The sequence below is a fragment of the Theobroma cacao genome, chromosome 8 (genome assembly GCF_000208745.1).
Source record: "Theobroma cacao cultivar B97-61/B2 chromosome 8, Criollo_cocoa_genome_V2, whole genome shotgun sequence".
NCBI lineage: Eukaryota > Viridiplantae > Streptophyta > Magnoliopsida > Malvales > Malvaceae > Theobroma > Theobroma cacao.
The window spans coordinates 15904037-15929237 of NC_030857.1; the positions used below are offsets into that span (position 1 = coordinate 15904037).

At 35.1% G+C, this 25201-nt stretch overlaps 2 protein-coding genes across 4 annotated transcripts; both read left to right on the plus strand.

Annotated features, from left to right (window-relative positions):
- On the plus strand, positions 1848-9577 carry LOC18592652 (polypyrimidine tract-binding protein homolog 3). Of its 3 annotated transcripts, XM_018125881.1 has the most exons (16): positions 1849-1968; positions 2500-2566; positions 3705-3776; positions 3872-3948; positions 4020-4101; positions 5477-5600; positions 5934-5998; positions 6105-6154; positions 6330-6371; positions 6473-6524; positions 6644-6704; positions 6804-6817; positions 7470-7577; positions 7670-7813; positions 8672-9086; positions 9306-9577. In XM_018125881.1, the coding sequence occupies exons 2-15, from the start codon at positions 2510-2512 to the stop codon at positions 9074-9076; spliced, it is 1353 nt and encodes a 450-aa protein (XP_017981370.1). In that variant the 5' UTR covers positions 1849-1968; positions 2500-2509; the 3' UTR covers positions 9077-9086; positions 9306-9577. The 3 variants fall into 3 exon arrangements, with proteins under 3 accessions (XP_017981369.1, XP_017981370.1, XP_017981371.1); XM_018125880.1 differs by lacking the exon at positions 9306-9577 and having other exon boundaries at positions 1848-1968; positions 8672-9252; XM_018125882.1 differs by lacking the exon at positions 9306-9577 and having other exon boundaries at positions 6644-6668; positions 8672-9252.
- On the plus strand, positions 10275-14085 carry LOC18592654 (5-formyltetrahydrofolate cyclo-ligase-like protein COG0212). Its single transcript, XM_007019490.2, has 6 exons — positions 10275-10752; positions 10840-10930; positions 11409-11635; positions 12352-12427; positions 13167-13292; positions 13704-14085. Exons 1-6 carry the CDS (start codon positions 10363-10365, stop codon positions 13859-13861), a joined length of 1068 nt encoding a protein of 355 aa, XP_007019552.1. The 5' UTR covers positions 10275-10362; the 3' UTR covers positions 13862-14085.

The following is a 25201-nucleotide window of genomic DNA, read 5'->3' on the forward strand; positions in this document are numbered from 1 at the left end:
GACATGGTCACGGCGAGACATGATATGATGAGTTGAACATGTAGGATATTAGGATGATCCTTGCAACTTACTCCTTGGAGATGTTTGATAAATAGGCATGTTTGCTTTATGACTAAATATGTCTCTATATATTTACATATAAGTGTTTACTATGCTATGCTAACTTCCCCTTTCATTGAGTATTAGATGACTCACCCATTTGTTGTACCATGTATAGATAAGTGAAGCTACGAAATTGCGTGGCTGTCATTGTCTCTTAATAGACACATTGTGGCATCCGGTAAGTTTCTTATCGTTAGGTCTATTCCATTGAATCTGAGTTGTACTGGCTTCCGCATTTCAACTTTAAAACTTATAACAATGTTGTATTTTGGATATTGTCGGCATTGAGCTACCATATGTATTGTGTTAAGGATTGTATGGTACGAACCCGCTTGATAGCCAACGAATAGCTTGAATTATTATGATTAAGTGTTCTATTTGACTTATATGCCAAGGGGCAATATTGTGAATATTGGAATTACATTATGAATGGTTATGTGATGGTTATGTAAACTACTAAATTGTGTATTGTGAATGTTTTGAGTTATATTTTGAGGCTTGCTCGGGACTCGTAGGCTCCACTTGTCGAACTCGTGTGTCAATCACGGCTCCTTAGTTTGGGTCTTGACATTTAGTTTATCTAAATTAATGGACAAAGATTATAGGTTTTTAGTGGTTGTTCTTGCTTCCTTCCGTTTTGGCATCATCCACTCTCTAGTACGAGAAAATCACAAGAAAAAAATGACGGAAGAGGTAAGAAATCCTCAACTTAAAGAAAAACCTGTTAATGTGAGTTGACAACATTTTCTAATGTGCACCTCTCTATGATATTGACATTATTGACGTGAAGGGTGAAAATATCATATGATCATATTATCATGTCACATTAACATGTTTTGGTATCATCTAATGTATGTCAACATTGCATGATATAAAATGATAAGTAATATTTTGACTATTAATAATTTGTCAATAATTAGTTATAAAATTTTATTTAACTCAAAATAAAAATATAAAAATTTAATTAAATTTAATAAAAAAATAAGAATTTATTTGAATTTTCTTAATTAATTTTAAATTTTCATCTTAATTTTTAAATTGTTTTTGAGAGAAATCTAGTCTTAATGTAGAGATTGGAACAATTTATTGGTTTTGGAATATTTGAAAAAGAAAAAATAGACATGAATATTGTGCTTGAAAAAGACACAAAGATGTAAATTATAGATATTTCCATTAATGTTGTGAGATTGGAGTTGGCAATTGGTTCATTTGTTCGTAAATTCATGAATCATGATTATGGAACGCGAAAACAGTTACACATCCAACGTATCAAAGTCACGTGGGGTTTACTCCTGTTATTAGATATGGTTGTGAACTTGTGATGGTGTACAATTGTATATACTTTGACTATTCACATGAAAAATTCCCTTTTCCCTTGTCCAGTATCAGTTCATTTTATATTTTTTGACTTTTGTTAGTAAATTTTTTTTTTTCAATTTTTAGCTCTTATTTATCATTTGATAAAAAAAATATATTTTTGAAAACTTTAAATGAAGGAATTTTTAATTGTATACTTACTTTATAAAATTTAAATAGGTAAAATGATAAAGATGAATTTAGAAAATTTTGATATAATTTAACTGTAATTAAATACGTTGAAAAAAATAAAAATTAAAAAATTATAATTATTCTGACGTCACACGAAGGAAGAAAAAAGGCGGAAAATCGATTTTTTTTTTTTCCTTTTTGGGGGGGTCTGTTTGGGTAATATCGTGTAATTTGGGTGAGGTGGGAAGGGCAGTGAGAGAAGCGGGGGGTATTTTAGGGCGAAAGAGATAGGGCAAAATAAACATGCGAAGAAACACTTCTACTCCTCTTCTGTGATTCCTCTCAAATCCCCCTCTTGCCTCTCCCTCTCTTTCTCAGGCAAGTTCTCTCTCTCTGATCTCACTATGTTTTTAACTGAAATAACGGTCCCTTTGGTTTCTAAAAAGTTTAAAACAAAATCAAGATATTTCAATATCATTTTTCCTTTTTGTCAGATTCAAAGCCTCTGTCTTTTATTTTCTTTTAAAATTTTCACGCGCCTTTCATTCGATTTCTTCGCAACCAAACGGAGGCTAGGTTTTTATTTGTTTTTGGACTTTCACATGCATCTCTGCTTTCTTTCTTTTTTTTTCCCTGTCTGTTGTTTAGAAATAAAATTTCATTAATTTGTAGTTTTTTTTATTGATTTTGTATGATTTGACTGTTAGATGCACTGAATTAGTATGAAAAAGGGAGAAAGCACTGAAATACTTAATTTCAGTGAGTAATTTGTGGTTTTTTTCCTTCTTCTTTCTAACTTCAAATTTTGTTTTCATTTGCTCCATTTTGGATAGGCAGCCATTATTTTTGTAATTTTGATAGGGAAAATGAGCAATGGAAGATAATTGATAGTGGATGAGTTTGTTACAGGTCGTTGCAAATGGCGGAACCTTCTAAAGTCATTCATGTTCGCAATGTAGGCCATGAAATTTCTGAAGTAAAGCCTCTTTCTCTTTGTTCAATTTAACTTCTATGGCAATGCCACTAAGTCTCTGGCATTGGTAGAGATAAAAAAATGTTTGTGTCTGTGTGTGTGTGTTTTGACTGATCATGGAGTGTATGCTTCTTTAAGGCAAACAAATGAAAAAGTTAAAAACTTTTGGTGCAAATGTGAATTCCCATAAATGAAAACTACTAATTGAAGTGGAACTTATATGTGAGATTGCTTGCTAAATCCTAATTCATTTACACAAATGTATGATGATATATTGTAGTAAGGATACTTTGGTAAGATGTTTTGGCACCTTGGGGATGCCTGTGGAGAAGAAACTTTACAAAGTTTATAGCTTATGAAAAATATTTGTTTAGATTAGTATTCACTTTTCCTGTTTGAAGCATTTGAGAAAACTAATTGATTTCATTTCTTATTCAAACTAATATTGGTGCTGCTGTATCAAACACAGTGAGTAAAAAGGGTACTCCACTTTGTGGCCTGGTTGAATTTTTAGTGTAATTTGCTTCTTAAAACTCCAAAGTTTATTGGAAAATTCCTGACACACAATATTGCCGGAAGACTTATCTGTATTTTGATAACTTGCAAGAATCACTTGACAGAAGATTGGGTAATATTGAAGCTGGCTTACCATGATTTCTATGTACAAACTTGGAAAAAAAATTTTCTTACTGCAAAAAAAAAAAAAAAGAATACTGTGCTGCCTGTAAAAAGTTGTGTTTAAACTGTGACTCAATTTGTGGGAGGGTTTTAGTTTGGGATGGCTTGATGCAGAAAAGTGATTTTGCAGTCTAATACTATAGCAAAAATGAAGGTTAATTTGAAACAAAGAAAATTGTCAGTTGTCTGACTTATGATGCATAAGATAATCATAAACATGCATGTTGTTCATTAGGTTTTCAACTTAATTTAGTAGGAAATGAAGTAAATAGCTAGGAAAATTATTTTAGTGAGGGGTTCATGATAGCGGCAATCACTGCAGAAGGCACTCTTTGTTCTTTAAAGTGGATAAAAATGATGTTTGCCGCGATGAAAATGCATAGGATTTTACTATTTAACAGCACTGCATATTCTTCATTGTTAAATGTGTGTTATCTGATGCATCTTCTACTCTTTCATTCAGAATGATTTGCTTCAGCTTTTCCAGCCATTTGGAGTGATAACAAAGCTTGTAATGCTCCGCGCAAAGAATCAGGTTTTTACTTGATGCTTGTGGTAGATTTAGCTGTTTAAACTTGACAATTTATCCTTACCTAGATATATATCTTTGTTCTGTTCGATTGTGTTTAGGCTCTTCTTCAAATGCAAGATATTCCTTCAGCCATCAATGCGTTGCAGTTCTACACTAATGTTCAACCAACTATTAGGTATAAAAGTATCATATTTGCTTCTGTTTGGGCTCCTTATTAATCTTTATGTATGATTTGGTAATGTTCAGAGGGAGGAATGTCTACGTCCAATTCTCATCTCATCAGGAACTAACTACAATGGATCAGACTGCTCAAGGACGAGGTGACGAGGTTAGTAAATTAGGATATTAATACAAAATGAGATATAGTTATTGTCTTTATGGAGAAGCATGTTTTAAATGATGCAGCTTCTGTGAGACAATTTGTATTTCTAGCATTTAGAGTAGCAAAGAACTGGATATGAGTTTTTGGATTAATTTTCAAGTTTTTGTCTTTGATATTGTCTTTGACTTTAAGGATCATTCAGTTATCTCCAGGTGAAGTTACCACAGTGAACCTAAGGCTACATAATTGGGGATGACTGATGCCTCATGTTGAAAATAAGGAGGGTACAATGATATGGTAAAATGACTATGAGAAAGACTTTAACTTGAACGAAATTTGAGGCAGTTTGATTTTCTAAAGCTGTGCAAGTAAAGAATGTGGTCTTCTTCTGCATTAGTAATTATTTCTTAACTTTGATATTGGGAAGTAATCCTTGATTGATTGCTGTGGAAAGAGACTCTATTCTGGATCACTGAAAGATTGATTAACTCATAATATGAAAGGGAGAACTTTTGTCTCTTGGCAAAGGGAACTGCTTTTATAAGTTCCTACTGATAATATTGGTGGTTGGGTATGGGTTAGTAGCTTTTTGACTAGTAGATTTCATTTATGAAGATCACTATTGCACCATAAGCTGTTGATAATTCAGCTGTGTCACTGATAATGCAATCTTTTTTTTTTTTTTGCCTTTGCAAATTATTTGAGAACATTGCATTCTGTCAGACATTTTCTGTAATTATTGAAATACATCCTACCATTCTGTGGTCAAAATTTTTGGGTATCAGAAGAACATTTTCCAATGTGCACTTGAACGAGAGTTTGTCTTATTCTGTTGGGGTTTTCGTTTTGGAAATTTTTGAACCTTTTAATTGATAATGAAAAAACACTTAAAGGTTTGAAAGTTCAATTGGCATTTCACCTTTTTGGTTTCAGTTACTTGGGCTGTTAATTATTGTGGATAATTGACTATGATCTGTTTATTTAAACTTTGGTTAAAAAAAGAACATGGCCCAGTCCTTTGTCCTGTTAGTTCTCTACATCATATTTTCCAACTTTAGGGTGCAGAAAATCTGAGGTAATAATTTCTTTGTAGCGCAACTAACCTTAAGTACATAGGTATTAAATGAATAGAATAGATCTCTTTTGACTTTCTTTTCCTCACTTCTTGGTTTTCCTTCCTTAGCTTGTATAGTTCTTTTCAATCTTAGTGTTTAAAAGCCTTTTTGCTGCATATTCAGTGATTGTTTCTTTATTCGTTTGATCTTCTTCTCTCTGGCTGCGCTTCTTTATTATTCTCTTCTCTATCTATACTTCTCCATTTATACTCTTCTCTCTCTTCTGTTCTATGCGGGCTGTTATCGGGCACACTCTGGATGCACAGCCGAATCGAATCCTCCTGGTTACAATCCATCATATGCTATATCCTATTACCGTGGAAGTGCTACACCAGGTTTTCTCACCTCATGGATTCGTGGAGAAGATCGTCACATTTCAGAAGTCGGCTGGTCAGCTTCACGCTTTTCTTTCTCTCTCCATCTCTCTATTTTCTACAGCTGACTCCTGAACTCGTTAATAATATATAGATGGATTGGATATTTGAAAATTTTTTTTCTTTGGAAGGGCTTTTTGCAAATATATTTATGTTAATGACCATCATAATAAGAAATAGTTTCAAAGCTGTGAAGTTTCAGTATTTCCATTTTCTATTGTGTTTGCAGTGATTCTTGTTAAAGTGTTGACGCATTACATTTGAGATACATGGTCATGACTTTGAATCAACTGTTTTTGTTTTTCTGAAAGCCCCTCCATTGTTCATTTTGTTCTTGCAAACTGTATAGGTTTTCAAGCCCTGATCCAGTATCAACTGCGCCAAAGTGCAGTCTCAGCTAGAACTTCCCTTCAGGTATATTTAGTTATTTATTTCTTTAGTCACTCTGGATGGTAACTCATTTAATTTTTATTTGATGGTTTATTTTTGGAAGGAGGTTTAATGTCTTGTTGTTTTGCAGGGCCGTAATATTTATGATGGCTGCTGTCAGCTGGATATACAGTTTTCAAAGTAGGTTTTCAACGAGTAACAATTATATCATTTTTTGTCTTGGGCATGTGGGCCTGGAAATTCATTTGTTTCTTTGATTATACTTCTTCATTAATATTTTTTTGGTAAGATTAGATTATACTTCTTAAAAATCCATTTGTTGATTATTAATTTTTTATTAATTTACTCATTCCAGCCTTGATGAATTACAAGTTCATTACAATAATGATCGATCAAGGTATATGTTAGCAGCCACTTGCTTCTCTTTTATTCGCTTTTATATCTTGTTGACACTTTCATTTTGATGCTACTAAGCATTGTATTCCCTCCTTGCTTTAGGGATTTCACAAACCCAAATCTTCCAACAGAACAGAAGGGCAGATCCTCACAGGTGTGTTCAATTTTGCATCTTCCTTTCAACTTAAGTCTTCTTGAGTGTGTGTATGTTTGTAGTTGTTTTTTGCTGTTGTTTCCTTCATGATTTTAATTTGCATATATATTTCAATGCAGCCTACTGGGTATGGTGATGTAGGAGGTATGTATGCCCTGGAAGCTCATGGAGCTAGGGCAGGTGCTTAATTTGGTACTTGTACATTGATATGTTTATTGGTACTCATTATTTGATTATTTTCCTTATTAACTGACACTTGTTGGTTTTCCTGTGTTTCAGTTGGATTTCCACAGGTGGGTATTACTCTGATCATGCTCTAAATTTATATGAGAGGATTCTTTCTAATCTTGGGGGTATTATCATCTTTATGTTATTTGGTGGGAACACTCAGGATATCTGCCAACTAACCTCTATTGTTTCTTAAATTCTTGTTTCAGTAGGAATGTGATAAACATCTGCTTTTCCTGCATGCCAAATTTTGTCTTTGCACCTGTCTACATTTTCTTTTTTGGTTTCATGACTGATTATTGGAATATGCATTATAGTCTTGACAACAGAAATGGGTTTGATCAAACTTGGATTGTGGACATAATTTGGTCTAGTGGATTTCATATGCATCTGTGTTTCTTGCATTCTAGTCTCCCACACCTCGAAGTATTTGGACTTTTGGGGTTACCACAAAAAGGAAACATGCTAAACATTTTTGTTGCAGTTGTTACACTTCCTTTAACCTCCTTAAGGTTTTTGATGGAAACAAAAGTTGTTGCATTCCAATGAAGGGTGTTTGTCTATTTCCATCTTGCATGGGTGCTCTAGATTCTTTAACCATGTGAAATTGCTGTGAAGTGCAGAATGGCTTTTATAAAATATCTGTTTATTTATTTTTTCTGTGAAACACTACCACATAAAATGATTGGATTTCCCCCCCTTCTCTATGAAATGTAGATGGCTAATGCAGCTGCAATTGCAGCTGCTTTCGGAGGAGGTTTGCCTCCAGGAATAAGTGGGACAAATGATAGGTGTACAGTGCTTGTTTCCAATCTAAATCCTGATGTAAGCTAGTTGCCATCCTCCTTTTTTTTTGAAGTATAAAATTACTATGGACTCTTCTATCTTCAGGCTTGACATTTAATATCTTGCTTCAGAGAATAGATGAGGATAAGCTTTTCAACCTGTTCTCACTTTATGGAAACATTGTGAGAATTAAACTTCTACGCAATAAACCAGATCATGCTCTAGTTCAGATGGGTGATGGCTTTCAGGCTGAACTGGCAGTACACTTTCTCAAGGTTTGGCTTTTGAATCTTTCGAAATGCAGTTCTTGGATTTTTAATTCTCACTGAAAAATGGCATCTTAAAATTTCTTTGATTATGAGTTACTGATCTGGATTATTTCTTGGATGTTAATCAAAATTTGTTCTTTCCTCACCATATAAGGTTGGGTATCTTTATCATACTGCACCATTATGGTCTATTCAAGATGATTCACCCAGGAACCTTGTTAAATTATATGATTCTGAATGGGGTACAGTTGCTTAATATGATGCAGAGGTGACCCTATGTAGTTGGAAAATACCAGGTTTCTTGATGATTTAATTGTGTGCCAAGTTCATTCTGATAAAGAAGAGCTGTTTTCTTAGGAGTGATCTTGCTGGTGTTGATGTCACTAGTTCCTGAATCTATCTAGTTATGCGCCTTCATGTTGTTCTAAATGGTAAAATTATTGGGCTGAGTAATTCATAATCTGGAGGAATTTCTCTTTACTTCGTCTTCATCTTCTTTTATGCATCTGATGCAGTGTCCACTATGATGCAATGAACATCTATGAATTCGTTTTTTTCCCCTCTCATGTCGCAAGGTATATCTAGGAAACTCACCCCTCAATAAGCTCGATAGTTACCTTGTTCTTTAGACATGTACTTAACTCTTGGACTTCCTTTCTGTGAGAGAGGCTCTGGACACAATGCAGTATGGAAGAATAGTGAGCTGTTTGCATTAACCTTTTAACCGCATTTTTTAGATGTTGGGCATTTCACCTCTCATCAGGTCTTTGTTGAGTATTGTCTGGTGAGGCTGGTATGATTATGCATAATGCTGAATTAAAATTCCTTCTTACTGTGTGCTGACACTTGCAATTTGAGATCCAGGGGGCCATGCTATTTGGGAAGCGACTGGAGGTCAACTTTTCCAAACATCCTAACATAACACAGGGAGCTGACACACATGAATATGTGAACTCAAATCTCAACCGCTTTAATCGGAATGCTGCAAAGAACTACCGTTACTGCTGTTCCCCAACGAAGATGATTCATCTTTCCACTTTACCTCAGGATGTATCTGAAGAGGAAATTGTGAATCATTTGGCGGAACATGGCACCATTGTTAATACCAAGCTCTTTGAAATGAATGGAAAGAAGCAAGCCCTTGTTATGTTTGAAACTGAGGAGCAAGCCACTGAAGCCCTTGTCTCCAAGCATGCAAGCTCGCTTGGTGGGTCAATAATCCGAATTTCATTCTCTCAGTTGCAGACAATAAGAGAGAACTCACAGTAATAGTTTAATGGTAAGGAATTGCAATGGTACTGGCATTAAGGATTCATTATTGCCCAGGATATTTGTAAGGGGTTGTAGGTCGTCATTTATCTCTCTTATCGTGTAATGCTCATCTAATTGCTTTTAATGGTGTTGGATACTTTTTCGTTTAACTTTTACCCCCACTTTTTACTTCATTTCTCTAGTGCATGTACGGTGTACCACTTAATTTTGATTTTTTATAATGCAGATGGTCAGTTTCGAGGAATAGGAAGGGAGAGAGAAGTAAGTGTAGTTGCAATTGCAGTTGAGGGAGTCTTTGTATCATTTTTGTATATTTCTTGTAATCCAGGCTGAGTGGTCCATTTCTGTTTGTATCCGCATGCCATACCCGAATGCGTTTTCCTTGCAGTCATTAAGATGATTTAAATTCTCTTACTCCCTCTTCTGGAAATATTTGACACTGGTTTCAAACTTGAATTCTCTCCTCTTCTATCTTCTTGGATTGGAGCTTTGGCAACTCGCTTAGGTTTCCTCTGTTTCATAGACTGGAGTTGTGGCATTTATGCTTCTGTAGTGTGCTTCAGAAGCACAGCCAAGGGTTAGTTAATTTTGGTAATTTTGAATCTGTTTCGCCACTCCCACAATACAAAGAAAGCGAGATTCTCACGATGCTTTAGTCTGACAAGCACCTGCACCTGTTTGTATCTCAACATGTCGTGCGAAATTGTGCATTTGACCGTTACTCAGACGAATTTTTTGATTTGATCCACATCATCTTCCGGTATTCGATACCAAGTATTACCGCAACAAAGACGAATAGGAGAGAGCTTTGTGCTGCAGAAGCTCTGCTAACACACTGCCATTCACTTCATTAATGCTCTCATACATGTTGCACATAAGCTTAGAAGCAATATATGATACAAGGTGGGGTGCCATCAAAGTCAACTAACACCATTTCTAATTGTCTGCAACTAACACACAGCTTATAGAGTAAGCATCCACAACAAAGGACTTGGAAAAGATTTTGGCCCCAAATAAGTCTTCAATGTGGTCTCAAACCAACCAGTATTTGAGATAAAATTTGAGTAATTTTCCTTCATCTTTCATTTCTGGTCCATTTATTTTGGCCTGGAAATGATTTCTCATGTGTAGTAATTTTTTAAGTGAATAAGCTGACCTTGATCACATTAATCAAGTTCAAGCTCGGATCTCAGCCGTCCAATCCTTATCACCTTCTCTCATCACTTCCCCATCAAAAAGGCACGCATGCATGCATACAAATACTTCTGACTTGGGATCCGTCAATGGACTCAAATATTATCCGATTATCAGCTCCGTTTAGCTACAACCATAGCTACCTTTTCACGAATCAAAAATTCAAACTCCGTTTCCCTTCAATCAGTATCAGACTCCAAGGCAGGAAAAATTATCATTCTGATGCTAAGGAGTTCGACGAGTCGGCATTTGAAGCTGAGAGGCTGAGACTGGACGCAAAGGCTCGAGACTCAATGGCCCAGACTTCCAAAAGAGTGATGGAGGCGCTTGCAGAAGAAGAAGATGACCCCCAAGCTTGGAAATGGGTCATCCGTAAAAGGATTTGGGATTTAATGGAAGCCCGGAATATTGCCCAGAATCCCAGACCCGTTCACCATCGGATCCCCAACTTTATTGGTGCACCTGCTGCTGCCAAAAATGTAAAAGTCTAGCTTTTCAGGCTGTTGAGGTTTCTCTGTTTTATTTGGTTGATGAGAAATATCAATTTTTTTTTTTGGGTCGGACAGTTGAGTGAGCTGCAGGTATTTGGGATGGCAAATTGTGTGAAGGTAAACCCGGATTCGCCTCAAAAGCAAGTCAGGTTTCTCACTCTTTCTGGTTAGTTTATTCAAAATAATCAATGTGGTATGCCTATGACAACCAAATGCATTCCATTTTATATGTTTTAATCATACAGGAAGTGTATATATATAATCGGCTGCCTTTTCATGCAAATCTAAATTCCAAGCGGGTTATGCTGCAGATTTCGTAAGATTTAAATATCTGTTTTATATATGTGTGGAAGAAATCCTAATAGGTCAACTGGAATTGTAGTTTTTGTCTTCAATTGATAGTTATAGAGCTACCAGGAATCGCAGTGATGGGCAGTGTTATTCCTTACAGTGCTAATAGATGCATTGATTTGCATGGTGGCTTTTGAGAGACATCATAATAGGGGTTTTATATGGGTGTGTATCTTGGATTGGAATTATTTTAAATGAATCTGACATTCTTTTCATGACATTTAAAACATTTCTGTCTGGAGCTGGAGCAACTTATGTTCTTAGCTGAATATATTACCGCTATATATGCACAGATGGCAAGAAGTTGTTGACTCCTCAACCTCGTTTGAGAACCGGTTTCTTTTCGGTACTTGAATCCTCTAGGCTAACTCCTAGTACTATCAATGAGGCATGCAATTCCCTTGGGATTGCAAAGTATGGAAGGCCAATTGGATTGGATGAAAAGATCAAGGTAGATCTGATTGTCATTGGTTCAGTTGCTGTAGATCCAAAGACTGGGGCTCGACTTGGCAAGGGAGAGGTAAGGATCCGTTCTATCTTTGCTACATTACTCTTTTTTTTTTTTGTTTCCAGACTTTACTTATCATCTTCTAAGATTCATTGTGGAAGAAAATAGCATCTAAAAATATATATTTTTCATGTTCTACCACATTTTATAAGACAAAATGCTAATTCTAGTTATAGCCAACATTTGTTCTCTTGTTATCTCATCTGGTAGTCAATAATGAGTGGATGAATGAATCATACTTGATCAGTTTGAAGGGAAAAAACTTGCAGACTGGGATTTTCTGTTGCTTCTTTTCTTGGCTGCTAATAAGGCAATTTGTCTTGCTATGGATTGAACAAATTGATCAGGATTCTTCTTTTATATTATGGTTCAACATTGCTTTGACACTTTATTGATGTCTAAGTTATCTCCATTACCTTTCTGAGATTTCTATAATTGCGTTACCCTTCCCAAACTGCTATTACTAATTGAAACTGTACTAAGCCAATAAACTCCCCAGCAGATCAAGGAAACTTGTTTATTTTGTCTGTGTCAGATGGAATTTTGGTCCAATATTTTAGCATATAAATTCGTTGAGAGTTTTAAATTGCAAATTTAAATGTTTTTGTTTTGAACCTAGAAGATTTGTGTGGTTTTGTTGTAGGGTATACCGGGTTTGGGATGGTAGATTATCAGAAGCCATATGAATCTTTCTTACTTTAAGAGAAAAATTTGGGACTTGGCTGCAGGGATTTGCTGAACTCGAATATGGCATGCTGCAGTATATGGGAGCCATTGACGAGTCAACACCAGTGGTCACCTCAGGCATGTACAGTCACCTATTTTCACTGAAGTTAGAAATTTTAACAAACAACTATTTCCCTTTTAAAATTATTAGGGCATACACGAGTGCTCAAAGTTGAACTTGCAACAGTGAGCCTGTGGTTTCTGTTGGAAATGATTTTGGCACAAGTGAATATCTTGATTTTTGTCATGAGTTGAACATTCTCAAACCACATGAGAATAATTTGAATTCTAACTTATTGAAACATTTAGAAATATCTGCAACTCTCTAGCACTCAAATTCATTGAAAACTGAATGACTCTCACTGGATGTCATGTTTGTACTGCAGATGCTCATGTCATATGTGTAGATTGTTGAACTATTGCTGATGTGTTATCTGTTGGATTTTTCTTTATTTCTTGATGCTTGTGCCAATAGATGATCTAAGGTGATTGGCCTTGTGAACCTCCTTGAATGTTACCTGTCATCTGTACTAATCGAATTATACGTACTGCTGTTTTATCTCTGGTATTTTTGTTAACAATAATGAAGTGTCATCTTAAGACAAATCAAAGATCGTGAATTGTGAATTGCAGGTCCAAAAACATGACATGTTATTTTTGGCTTCCAATTATTATAAATTTAGTCTTTTTCTGACTTTTGCTTCTATCAGCTCACCATACATTATTCTCAACATAAAATTTTGTTACTTGTTGTTTGACAAATTTCCCACCTTGTTTGTTGTATTCTACATTTACGTTTGCTTGTTACTTGTTACAGTGCATGACTGTCAGTTGGTGGATGATATTCCGGTTGAGAAACTGTTGGTCCACGATGTCCCTGTTGACATCATATGTACTCCTACTCAAGTTATTTTTACCAATACAGCAATCCTGAAGCCTCAAGGTTTGTTAAATTTTCTTGTTTTTGATTTGAGGTCTTTACCATTGCCATAATTTATTTCTAAGGGGGTGGATCAATTGATAGCCTCTAGCTTATCTCTTGCCCTGAAAATTTTTGACAAGTGCAAAGTACAAACGTGGGATGGACCTTTATGATGAATATTTACTTACAAATAGTTCTGCTTTAGCTACAAATATACCTTTTGAAAATGAAAAATGGCATTACTTAAGTGTTGATTTTCCCAAAGAAAGATCTCAGCTGAAGTATCTGAACACAGTCCCACTCTTTAGTAATTTTGCCTTTCTCTGCTGGGGATGTTTTTATAAGATTCTAGGCTTCTAGCGGTGCCTCTACAAGTAATTTGATCTAGAAATTGTCTCTCCTAAAAATTAATGTAATTTCTTCCGTTTGCAGGGATCTACTGGGAGAAATTATCTCCTGAAAAGCTGGGGCAAATTCGGATACTGAGAGAGCTCAAGAGCAAAATTGAACGGGAGACTGGACAGAAGCTTCCCTGCGGTCCATCTGAGAAATTACCCTCCACTGCTCAAAGACGGCGCCAACGTTCATAAATAGCAAAAAGATGGTAGAAGAAACAATTCGAAACTGTGGCTTCAATTAGATACATTTCGTTTTTGGGTGGTTTAAAATCTTCAGGGTTCAAAGGGTACATTGTGACACAAATATTAACTATAATAGGAATATAAAAAACCTTTGATGAGCACTTACAGCATTAAGTAAATTATTTAAAAACATTAAATGCTAATAGAAGAATTTTAGGAGCTTAATACTAATAGTTTGCAACTTCATTGGAGGAGCTTAATACTAATAATTTTAGTCGATTATCTCATGTAGTTTTCATCTTACTTGAGCTCTCTAGAGTTGTTTATAAGTCGATTAAACTTCATTATCTTAGGTTTCTGTTGATTCCTCTTTTTAAAAGCATCAGGAATGTATTCATAAATGAAATTTGGTTAAAGAAACCTAGTCTTGCGTGGTAGTGATACAGTTTGACACATGCAGGACATAAGACCTCTGACATGACCTGGTCCTCTCTTGTGTAAAAGATACTACACATCAATATGATATATCTGGTCGCTAATAAGATCAAACAAATACCCTTAGCATTGATACATTTAAGATTCAATACAACACTTAAATACACAATGTTAGTGTAATAAGCTTAATATGGACAATTTCAAGAGAGGGGGTGAATTAGAATGTTTTGTATATTTTGAAATTTCTTTCAAATTCTTGAGAAAATACTTTTGCTTAAATAACAAGTTGTCTTTTCGAAATAAGTGGAACAAGTGATTTCTTATGAAATAAGAAAAATTAAGTGCACAAATTAGTTTGAAAAAAGAGAGAAAATCAACACAATGATTTTTATAGAGGTTTGGCTTCTTGCCTTTGTCTTTTCCTTTAGATCTACCAAGGAGTTTTAAATTCACTATTGAAATCAAGTTTAATACAATGTCGTTTATGGATTAAGCACAACTTAACAATACAATGCTTTTTATGGATCAAGTACAACCACTTTACCCTTTATTTTGGTTAAAGTATAACCACTCAAATAGTACCATTTTAATTGGTTAAGGTATAATCACTCAAATACTACATTTTTAATCAGTTAAGTATAATCACTCAAGAGAATACAATAAAAGAGATGAGTACAGCTAGAATGCCACGACTCGAAACTCCTATCGAGCCCGTGACAACTATCGCGATGTCTTGATAGACATTCATTACCCGGAATGCCAATCGAAACCTCATAAGGCTTAACATCAGTTTTCTTGCTTCCCCTGTGAGTATTAGTTACTAAAATCATGTTTTAAAGTGATATGAACCAATTTTAGTTCAAAAACAGTCAAAGAGAAATTTCAACTATACAGGGGTATTTTGGTCATTTTTTTCAAAAATTTCGAAACCAGCTAAAAATGTAGTATGTGAGTGGAAAACACATATTTCATAATAAAAAATAAGTTTAGATATATAAAACATTCATTTAAAATGAAATTATGACTATTCAAATATAATAAAAATATTCAATAAAACATTCTATTTTCTTATAAAACAATATTTATAGAGTTATCGGTAAATAATTTTTGTAGCGTAAAAGCTAAATAAATTCATACATACTATAATACAGATAACCAAAATATAAAATTTAATATACAGTGACACGTGGGCCCACGAACGACCAAAAGTATCAAAAGCGGTAAACCTACAGTTTTTGAGGACGTAAGTCCAACTGTAGATCTCAACAAAGTGAGCTATCTATCGACTATCTTGAGCCTGAAATGGGTGAAAAAGAAGGTGGTGAGATTATATAATCTCAGTGAGTAAACAAATATCATCTAAAATATCTAAAGCTGAGTAAATGGAAACAGATAAAATAGTTAACATACTGTAATTCATCACCTTTCAACTCATTTCAACCAAATAAAATCAATTCATATAAATCGAGTAATCAACATGGCATATGAATTTCTTAAAACTTTGGCTCATGCCAAAATCATTATCATACTCAATTATTAGGGATATCTTGACCGAGGGCTATCCCAATCGAGTCCGCCAAGGCTGTTAAAAAGTTATGTACGCATAAATCATGTTTTTATTTTGAAGACATAGCCGTTCCTTGGTGTTGGCTAAGTTCACCCTCACGTGGTGGTTTGGCGTGAAGTGAACTTTAAAGTGTTAACCTCAAGAGTTATCCATCTGCGCCTTTCATACTGAAGTAAGAATATAATAGGGTTACTGTGCCCCTCTAATAGGCTGGTCTACGGAACTCGTCTACTGCAGCGACTAATTTATAACCCACCATACAATAAAATTTGCAATAGCATGACATGACAATTATTTTATTTTATAGCCTCTCAAGGTAAATTAACAGTTCATACATTTTCAACACAAATACCAATTCAGCCATTCATGCAAATATTATCATAAGCCATTCAATTCAAACCATAATTTATAACACAACAATTAGTCTCCAATTACTCTATTTTCAAAACCATCATTCAATTTCAAGACAATTTTATAAAATCATTTCATTTAAACACATTTTGTTTATAAAACCTAAAAATTTACCATTTAAACTCATTTTCCATAAAATCACAAAATCGGATGAAAACCACTTTAGATAATTAAGACGATAGTAAGGTTACTCACAATTTAGGGAGTCGAATTCCAAGTACTCCGATTCTTGATCCTCGGATACTATCTCTTTACTTTTGCCAGAATTCTCACCACCTAGACATAATGCATAATAAGCCATTTACTACATTGTGCTAAATTGTTATAAAACCAATTTAGGCTCTATACTAATGCATGAAATGGGATGTAAATTGTTCAGATTATCATCTAAACACGGTGTTCTACACAAATTCAATTGTGTACCTAAAATAAACGGTATTAGCCTAATTCAATCTATCACTCGATTAATTGGCCAATATGTCCAATTCAAATCCAAATAATTCCATTTTTCTTCAATTCTCCAAACCATCAAACACAAATTAAATAACTTGAAATATGGTAAAATCATCTTCACATTTTCTCTTGGAAAATTCGGGCATAGAGGGTTCACTAACAATATAATTTTTCAAGCTTGATTCTCTCACCATAAATCACTAATTCCTAACCAAATCACTTGAAATAAAATCAAAATCATCATCAATATTCCACATGGAGAATTCGGCCAATGATGGGTGATGGGAGAAAATGAATTTTTCTTGTTGGTTTTTCATGCTGCACATCACTAACTAACTAAAAACACTAAAATACATTGAAATCTAACCAAATCAAGCATCAAAACTCCTCCCCCCATGTCCGGCCAGCAAGGGTATCCTCATGCAAACTTGATTCTCAACCATGGAAAATGAAAAAGAATGCATAGGAAAGGTAGATCACAAGCTAGAATTGAAAAATCTTACATTTTGTCACTTATTTCCTTGAATTTTCACACTTTTCCCTTGAATTTTTCCACTTAGGGTTTTGTTCTTCCCTTTTCTTCCTTTGTTCTTGCTTTGGCCAGCCATATGAAGAGAAATGGGCTGATTTTGTGCTAATTTATAAGGAAAATAATAAATGAATGAAAATTTGACACATGTCACCATTATATTGGTCCATGTGTCATACTTAGCCATTAAGCAATCTCTTTCTATCACTTAAATTTCCTCAATTATCCATGATAATATTGGGTAAAATTCATGTGCTGGACAAGTGTTGGGTGGTGTAAAATTACAATTTTTCCCCTAAGGTGGCAAAATGACTATTTTACCCCTATGCTCTAAAAAATGCCAGAATTAAAATTCTTCACTTCTCAAACTCAAATTATACTACAAATGATCAATCTTAGTCAAAAATTTCATCCAACACTCACATCTTAACCTCGGGTGGCAAAATGACCATTTTGCCCCTAAGTCATGAAAATTCCAATTTGACTCCAAATCGGTCGTCGAACTCCGAATCACCATTTTAAGTCATTCCGAGGTTTTAAAATTCTCAATTTCATCTTAAAATCTCTATTTGGACTAGTTCGAGGCTTAATGCAACTTAATTGTACCATTTGGTACAATACCGTCCTTTAACGATTTTCAAGGTACCCAAGTAAGCAAACATGCATTCTTATGTAGGAATGGCCTAATAAACATATTGTAGAGCTGAGCTTGACATAGAATGCCTCTTAAAGGCAGAGTGGTAGATTAAGTACAATATCTAATGAGGAAGAAAATAGGACATAGCTTGGTTCCCATAACCTCTTGGAATTTACTCCAAAATCGACTAGTAAACTAAGTACCTTTATCCGAGATTATGGTAATTGGAACCTTGTGCAATCGCATTATTACCTCAATATATGGCCTTGCATATTGGGCCACCCCATAGGTAACCTTTATTTGTAAGAAATGAGTGGACTTTGTCAATCTCTCTACGATGACCCAAATAGAATCATACCCTTTACTAGTGCGAGGTAACCCCGTCACAAAGTTCATAGATATGTGCTCTCACTTTCACTCAGGAATAAGTAAGGGTTGTAACAAACCTGCAGGCCTTTGATGCTTCGCCTTAACCTGTTGGCATACTAAACACTTAGCCACAAGCTCAACTACATCTTTCTTCATACCCTCTCACCAGTATATCTCTCTTAAATCATGGTAGATTTTGGTGGATCTGAGATGTACTACATAAGCCAACAAATGTGCCTGCTTAAGAATCTCCCTCCTTAGACCATCCAAATCTAGCACATACACTCTCTTTCCACTGTGGAGTAATCCATCGGTATCTTTAACTAAATGCTACCCTTTACTCATTTGGATACCATTTAAGGCCTTGGTCACCCATTCATCTTTATCCTAAGCTACCTTAATGTGATTAAGTATCATACACCTAACTTGGAAATGTGCTAATATAACATTTGTATCACTGATCTCAAGATGCACTCTCATGTCTCCTAAACCATGGATGTCTTCACCAAGGGTCCCCTACTAATGGTGACATGGGCTAAACTCCCTATAGACTTTCGACTCAAAGCATCGGCTACCACATTGGCCTTGCCTAAATGGTATAGGATAGTGCAATCATAGTCTTTAAGCAACTCGATTCATTGACGTTGCCTAAGATTAAGATCCCTTTGTTCGAAGATGTACTTGAGACTCTTATGATCTGTGTAGATTTCACACGTCTTCCCATAAAGGTAATGTCTCCAAATCTTAAGTGTGAACACAATGGCAACCATCTCTAAGTCATGGGCAGGATAGTTTTACTCATGCTTTTTCAACTATTTAGAGGCATAAGCTATGACCTTGCCTTGTTGCATCAGCACACATCCCAAACCAACACGTGAGGCATCACAATAAACCGTATATCCACCCACTCCCTACGGTAGGCTAAGTATGGTAGCTGAAGTAAGACAACTCTTAAGTTTTCCAAAGCTCTCATCACAAGCAACATTCCATTGAAACTGTACATTCTTTTGAGTTGATTTGGTCATTGGTGCTACAAGTCTAGAGAAATCCTTGACAAATCATCTGTAATATCCAGCCAAACTTAAAAGCTTGTGAACCTCCATCATAGAGGTTGGCCCTAGCCATTTCTCCATTGCCTTTATTTTCTTTAAGTCTACCATAACTCCTTTTTTGGAAATCACATGACCCAAGAAGCTAACACTATCAAGCCAAAACTCACACTTAGAGAACTTGGCATATAATTGATGATCTTTCAACACCTGACGCACAATCCTAAGGTGTTGTTTGTGTTCCTTCTTACTCCTCGAGTATACCAAAATGTCATTAATAAATACCACCATGAAACTATCCAAATATGATTTGAACATCCGATTCATCATGTCTATAAAATCTGTTGGGTGTTCGTAAGACCAAAAGACATAACTAAAAACTCATAATGTCCATACTTAGTAAGGAATGCTGTTTTAGGTAGATCCTCCTACTTAATCTTGAGTTGGTGGTAACAAGATCGAAGATCAATCTTGGAGAAACATTATGCTCCCTGTAACTGATCAAACAAATCATCAATGCGAGGAAGTGGATACTTATTTTTTATCGTTATCTTATTAACTCGTCGATAATGGATGCATAGCCTAAGTGATCCATCCTTCTTCCTCACAGACAATACTGGTGTACACCATGGTGACACACTAGGACGTATAAAACCTTTATCCAAAAATCTTCCAATGGATCCTTGAGTTCTTTAAGTTCTGCCAGTACCATCCGGTATGGTGGAATGGATATCGGTTCGGTATCTTTCACCAAATCTATATAGAACTTGACCTTTTTATCTGGGGGTAAGTTGGGTAATTCTTCCATAAACACATCAAAAAACTCCCCAACTATGGGCACATCGGCCATATTTTTGACCTCCACCTAAGTATCTTTTATAACCGCTAAAAATCCTTGGCATCCATGTTGCAACAATTTCCTCATTGTCATGGTAGATACCACATTGGTTGGAACAATATTGTGATCACCTTGAATGCTAAAAGACGGCTCGTTCGAGTAATCGAATTTAACTAGCTTGTTACAGTAATCTACGTTAGTGAAATTTGGTAATAGCTAATCTATACCTAAAAGCACATAAAAGTCCAACATATTGAGCAAAATCAAAGTGGCTCATATGTCCTTATGCCTTATTTGAACCACACAAGACTTGTACTCAAATTAGGCAATAAATATTTCCTTAAGTGAAGTAGTTACTACCAAGCAAATTTCCATTAAAGTACGATCAACATCCAATTTTGCAGCAAAACATGAAGACATAAAGAAATGTGTAGATCCAAGATCAAATAGGACACGTGTTTCAGAACCACAAATAAGAAGAATACTTGAAACCACAACATTGGACATCTAAGAGTCCTGAGGTGTTAAAGCAAAAACTTTGGCTTGTCCCTTGTTAGCTGCTCTTTGATGTACAGACTTAGATGCCCTACCTTGAGAATAACTATCTGCACCTTTACCTCTAGCTCCGGTAACTGCTCGAATATGCTGAGTTATAATAGAAGGTGGCGATAATGTAGCCTAAGATGTGGGGTGTGAGCCTTCCCGAGATAGTGGTGCCATGGGATAATCCTTTCTCATGTGCCTTGGCCTCTGAAGTGACTGTTCTACTCTCTTGTTGAAAGCCATGTGACTGAGAAACTCTATGCTGGCCTTGATGGCTTGTGGACATTCCATGCTCGGTGTTAACACCTCGTTGGCTCTTAGTTTTAGCCTTTTTGGCTCTATCTCGAGTCCCTCGACTCTCCATGATTTTTTTCTCAATCTTCTGCTCACAATCAACAGTGGAGGCATAAGTATCAAATGCTTGTGATGCAATAGCCTTAAATAGTGGTTCTGCCAACCTATCCATAAATAGTCTAATCCTCATATCCTCAGTAGTTACAAGGTATGGTGCATATTGAGATAACTGTGTGAATCGAATATCATATTCAAAAGCTGTAATGCCAAGTGTTTGCACTAGTACTTTAAACTCACGTGCCCTAGTGGCTTATACATTATCTGGCTGAAATCGACCTAGAAAGGTCACCGTAAATTCCTCCCAAGTTAATGGGTTTGTGCCAGCTAGTCTACCTTTATGTAAGGACTGATACCACTGATAAGCCACATCTTTAAGCTTAAAACTAGATAACTCCATTGATCACACATTAAAACATCCTAAAGCAATGTAGATTTTCTCCATCTCATCCCAAAAAATCTAAGGGTCCTTTATTGCATCGGAACCAAAAAATGAGGGTGGTTTCATCTTAAGGAAATTTGTTAGTGAAACCTCAATAGTCCTTCTAGTAGACTCTGATTGTTGTCAGTCATCTTGACCTTGAAAGCTATGTGCAGTACACACTGGCTATCGATCCGTTACTCACTTCTAAAGGTCATCCAAATGGGTAGCCATCATTTCCATGACCTTATTAACCCCTTGTAGATTTGCTACCACATCTGTCAAGGTGGGTTCCCTAATGGGCACTTTGCCTTTCACCTTTTAAGTCTAAGCATCAACAAGCTCCTTTGTGGGTGCCTCATTACTAGATGCTATAGGTGGCTCCTCATTAATAAATCTCGTGGTCCGAACATGTTTACCACGACCCCTAATGGTGGAAGTCTGTGGTCTCATAAACGCATCAATGGGAGCACTTGCTCTACCGTGCCCCTAGCTATAGCTTGTGTCCGAGGTGGCATCCTTAACTGCACGAGCAACACTAAAGTCAATATGGTGAAAAAAATGGGTAAAAACATATTTTCACAATCTTAAACTTTGTTTTAACTTTCAAAAGAATTCATTAACACTTTTGGTTGTCTGTTACTTTTGAAGCAAAACATTTTCTAAGTTTGGAAAGGGTCAAAATATGTGATTTTTATAAAACAATCTTTTAGAAATAAAAAATGGTGATAATGATTCCTTTGATTTTTAGATGACAAAAAATGATTTGTTCATAATTTTTGGAGTATGTTTACTGTGAAAAATGGGAGCCGAAAATTCAATTTCAATTGAACATTTTCGATTTTGTTCTTGAAACCAAAATTTAGATTTTGATTCTTTTGAATTTTTATTTTTTTGATATTTTTATTGAATCGAAATGGGGGGGTAGGGATTTGCTTATTTATATTAAATATCTTAAGTAAATGGAGAGTAAAATGGAAAGAAGCAAATATGGGGACATTTACTTAAATAGTATTTAATGTAAATAAGCTAGGTAGGTTTTAGAGGTAATCTGTTTCAGAAACTGCATTCTATTTCAAATGTATCGATATATGTTCATGATGTATCGATACATATGATCATGTATCAATACATGTTCATCATGTATTGATATAATTTTTTCATAACCAAATGTACTGATACATGGGCCAAATGTATCAATACATTTCATCAATTTCAGAAAAACAAAAAGGGTAAAAACGTATTTTCACACCCAAACTTATAAATATATCACATTTTTTGAGGGTTGGCAACTCTCAATCGCAATTTCAAGGTAAAACCTTAACTCTTAAGCTCTTCCACCCCATTTTTGCTCAAAATCACCATTTTTCAAAGATTTGAGCTTGGTTTTAGGTTTTAAATGAAAAATAAGATTTTTCCCACTCTTGAATCTTTAAATCATGGATTTTTGATTTTGAAAATATGGTTTATTGTTCCAAAATTATTAATGTCTGCGAACTAGAGAATTTGAGTGGATTTTCCCCCTTGATATAACTCACCTAAGGTAAGAAAGTTGATTTTATGGGTTTGTACAAATGGGTATTTTGATGAGTAGTAGATTTAGTCTAGAAAATTAGTTTAGGCAAACCCGAATAGTTTGAAGTAGCATAGAACGATTGTTACGTGATTCCTAGACTAAGTATTAACTAAAATATTGATTTGGGTATTTAGGAACCATTGAAATCCAAAAATTTCATTAAAGTAGATTTTTGTGTACTTGGTAAAAATCAACTTTTGAGGTGAATGGATACACCACTTTCGAAACAATTTTAATATGTAAAGTTGAAAGCATGATTTGAATGATGGAGGGTTTATTGATAAGCATGATTCCCTATAAATATTTATTTTAGAAAATGTATTTATGGATGTGGAAATGTTTTGGAAATTGGTTTTTGAAACTACATGTATGTGTAAATATGTTATTATGTATTAGTTTTCAACAATGGGGGATAAGCCTATTTATGATTGTTGTCCACTAGATGAGTTTGGCCTTGAGGCTAGTGTGGGTATGAGAATTATATATATGTGATTGAGAATGATTGTGGATGATTAAATATTTTTGAATGTAAATATTATGTTTATGGATTGAGAAGATCTCAATTTTTCCTTGATTCATGTGTTTTACATGATTTGTAATTGATGCTTGATCTTGGTAGGATATCCTTTGAAATTTCGATTGTGTTGTAATTGGTTCTAGTCTTGGTATGGGGATAAGAATACCCTAAGGTTAAGTTTGGCCAACATGTCACTTTTTCCCCTATTGTATGTTAACTCTAGTCTCGGTGTGGGGGTAAAGTTACCACAGGGTTAAGTTGGGCATCATACCACTTTTCCCCTTCTTATGAATCCCAATGTGGGGGTGAGAATAACACAGGGATGGGTGGGCGAAAATACCCATTCTCACCTTAACTTGCTCATGGTATGTATTGATGTGATTTATTAAATGAATGGTTCATTCTCGATTGAATGTTTGATATTGAACTTGAATGTTCATGGGTTACTTACCGTTGTCTCCTTGCAAATGTTTTGTAAGTTGAGCTTCGATATGAGTACCATATTTTATGCACATGAGTTTTGAGTGCATTTTATGGTTACATAATTATCATAATTATTTTGCAACTATGATTTATTGCAAAAACTCTTATCCCCTGGCTTGTCTTGTTCCCTGTATTCACTCATAGAGCCTTTGTGACTCGCACGTTATTTTCTCCTATTTTGTTTCAGATAAGTAGCTGCTTGATTAGATGACTTGTGGAGTAATGGAGCAACTCATTTGAGGGAGGTGTGGTAGAGTCTTTTTTTCGGCCTTCTAGTGTTGTACACTCTATAATGTGTCTAGTTTAGTTTTGAACTGTCTTGTTGATAATGAACTCTATTATGTAAATAGCGTTGATAAACTTATTTACGTGTCTACATATTATGTTGAGGCCCAAATATGGGTTCATAAAATGATAAGACTATGGTGGATGGCCATATCATAATAGGCATAGAGTGTGTGCTGAACCGCAGTTGTTTTATTTACATATGAATATTTGTATGAAACGTGAAAGAAACTACACTTTACATTGAGAAGTTCCGTAATGTGCTGGCCTTTATGAATTATTCCATATTTTGATTATGGATGAACTTATGTTAGTGAATGTGATGGATGACTAGCCCATGCATTTATGGATTTAGGATTACTTGGTCCTAGTGGGCCATACCCAGGTAGGCCCATGCACTGGTCACGATCTTTCTCAAAATGGGATGTGGCACTAACTAGTTAATAGTTTTCTATTATCACTTAGTCCTTTGTTCTTTGTTCCTTTAACAAATTAATCATTCTTGTATCATGGCAAGCTTCTTCACTTGCTTTCAAACAACATTTTCGTTAAGGGATTCAATCTTAATCTTGCATAATTAAATGATGTAGTTAGACATCAAAGAATGAGGAATATTTTGTTATCATAAAAAATATATGAAGTCAACACCGCAATGGTGTCAAATCGAGCCTTTGTTATTATGTTTATATGATGTTGAACACTTTATGTATGTGGCCACGAAATGGCTTTATAGTCAATATGTTATTTACATCTGGAAGATTATAATAGCTCGAAAGCCCATATGTGCAACCAAAGTGTGCGTATGATTTTTGTATGAAAGGAGATATGAAACCATATGTGATATAAATTATGATGACTAAATGAAAGGTTTAACCATACCTTTAT

Bases quoted from the DNA above. Each gene is read 5' to 3' on its own strand.
- LOC18592652 (XM_018125880.1), top strand. From the start codon at position 2,510: ATGGCGGAACCTTCTAAAGTCATTCATGTTCGCAATGTAGGCCATGAA. The intron at 6,372-6,472 runs GTATATGTTAGC...TCCTTGCTTTAG, and splicing joins TACAATAATGATCGATCAAG to GGATTTCACAAACCCAAATC. The intron at 6,525-6,643 runs GTGTGTTCAATT...ATTTCAATGCAG, and splicing joins AGAAGGGCAGATCCTCACAG to CCTACTGGGTATGGTGATGT.
- LOC18592654 (XM_007019490.2), top strand. From the start codon at position 10,363: ATGGACTCAAATATTATCCGATTATCAGCTCCGTTTAGCTACAACCAT. The intron at 10,753-10,839 runs GTAAAAGTCTAG...TGGGTCGGACAG, and splicing joins CACCTGCTGCTGCCAAAAAT to TTGAGTGAGCTGCAGGTATT. The intron at 10,931-11,408 runs GTTAGTTTATTC...ATATATGCACAG, and splicing joins CAGGTTTCTCACTCTTTCTG to ATGGCAAGAAGTTGTTGACT.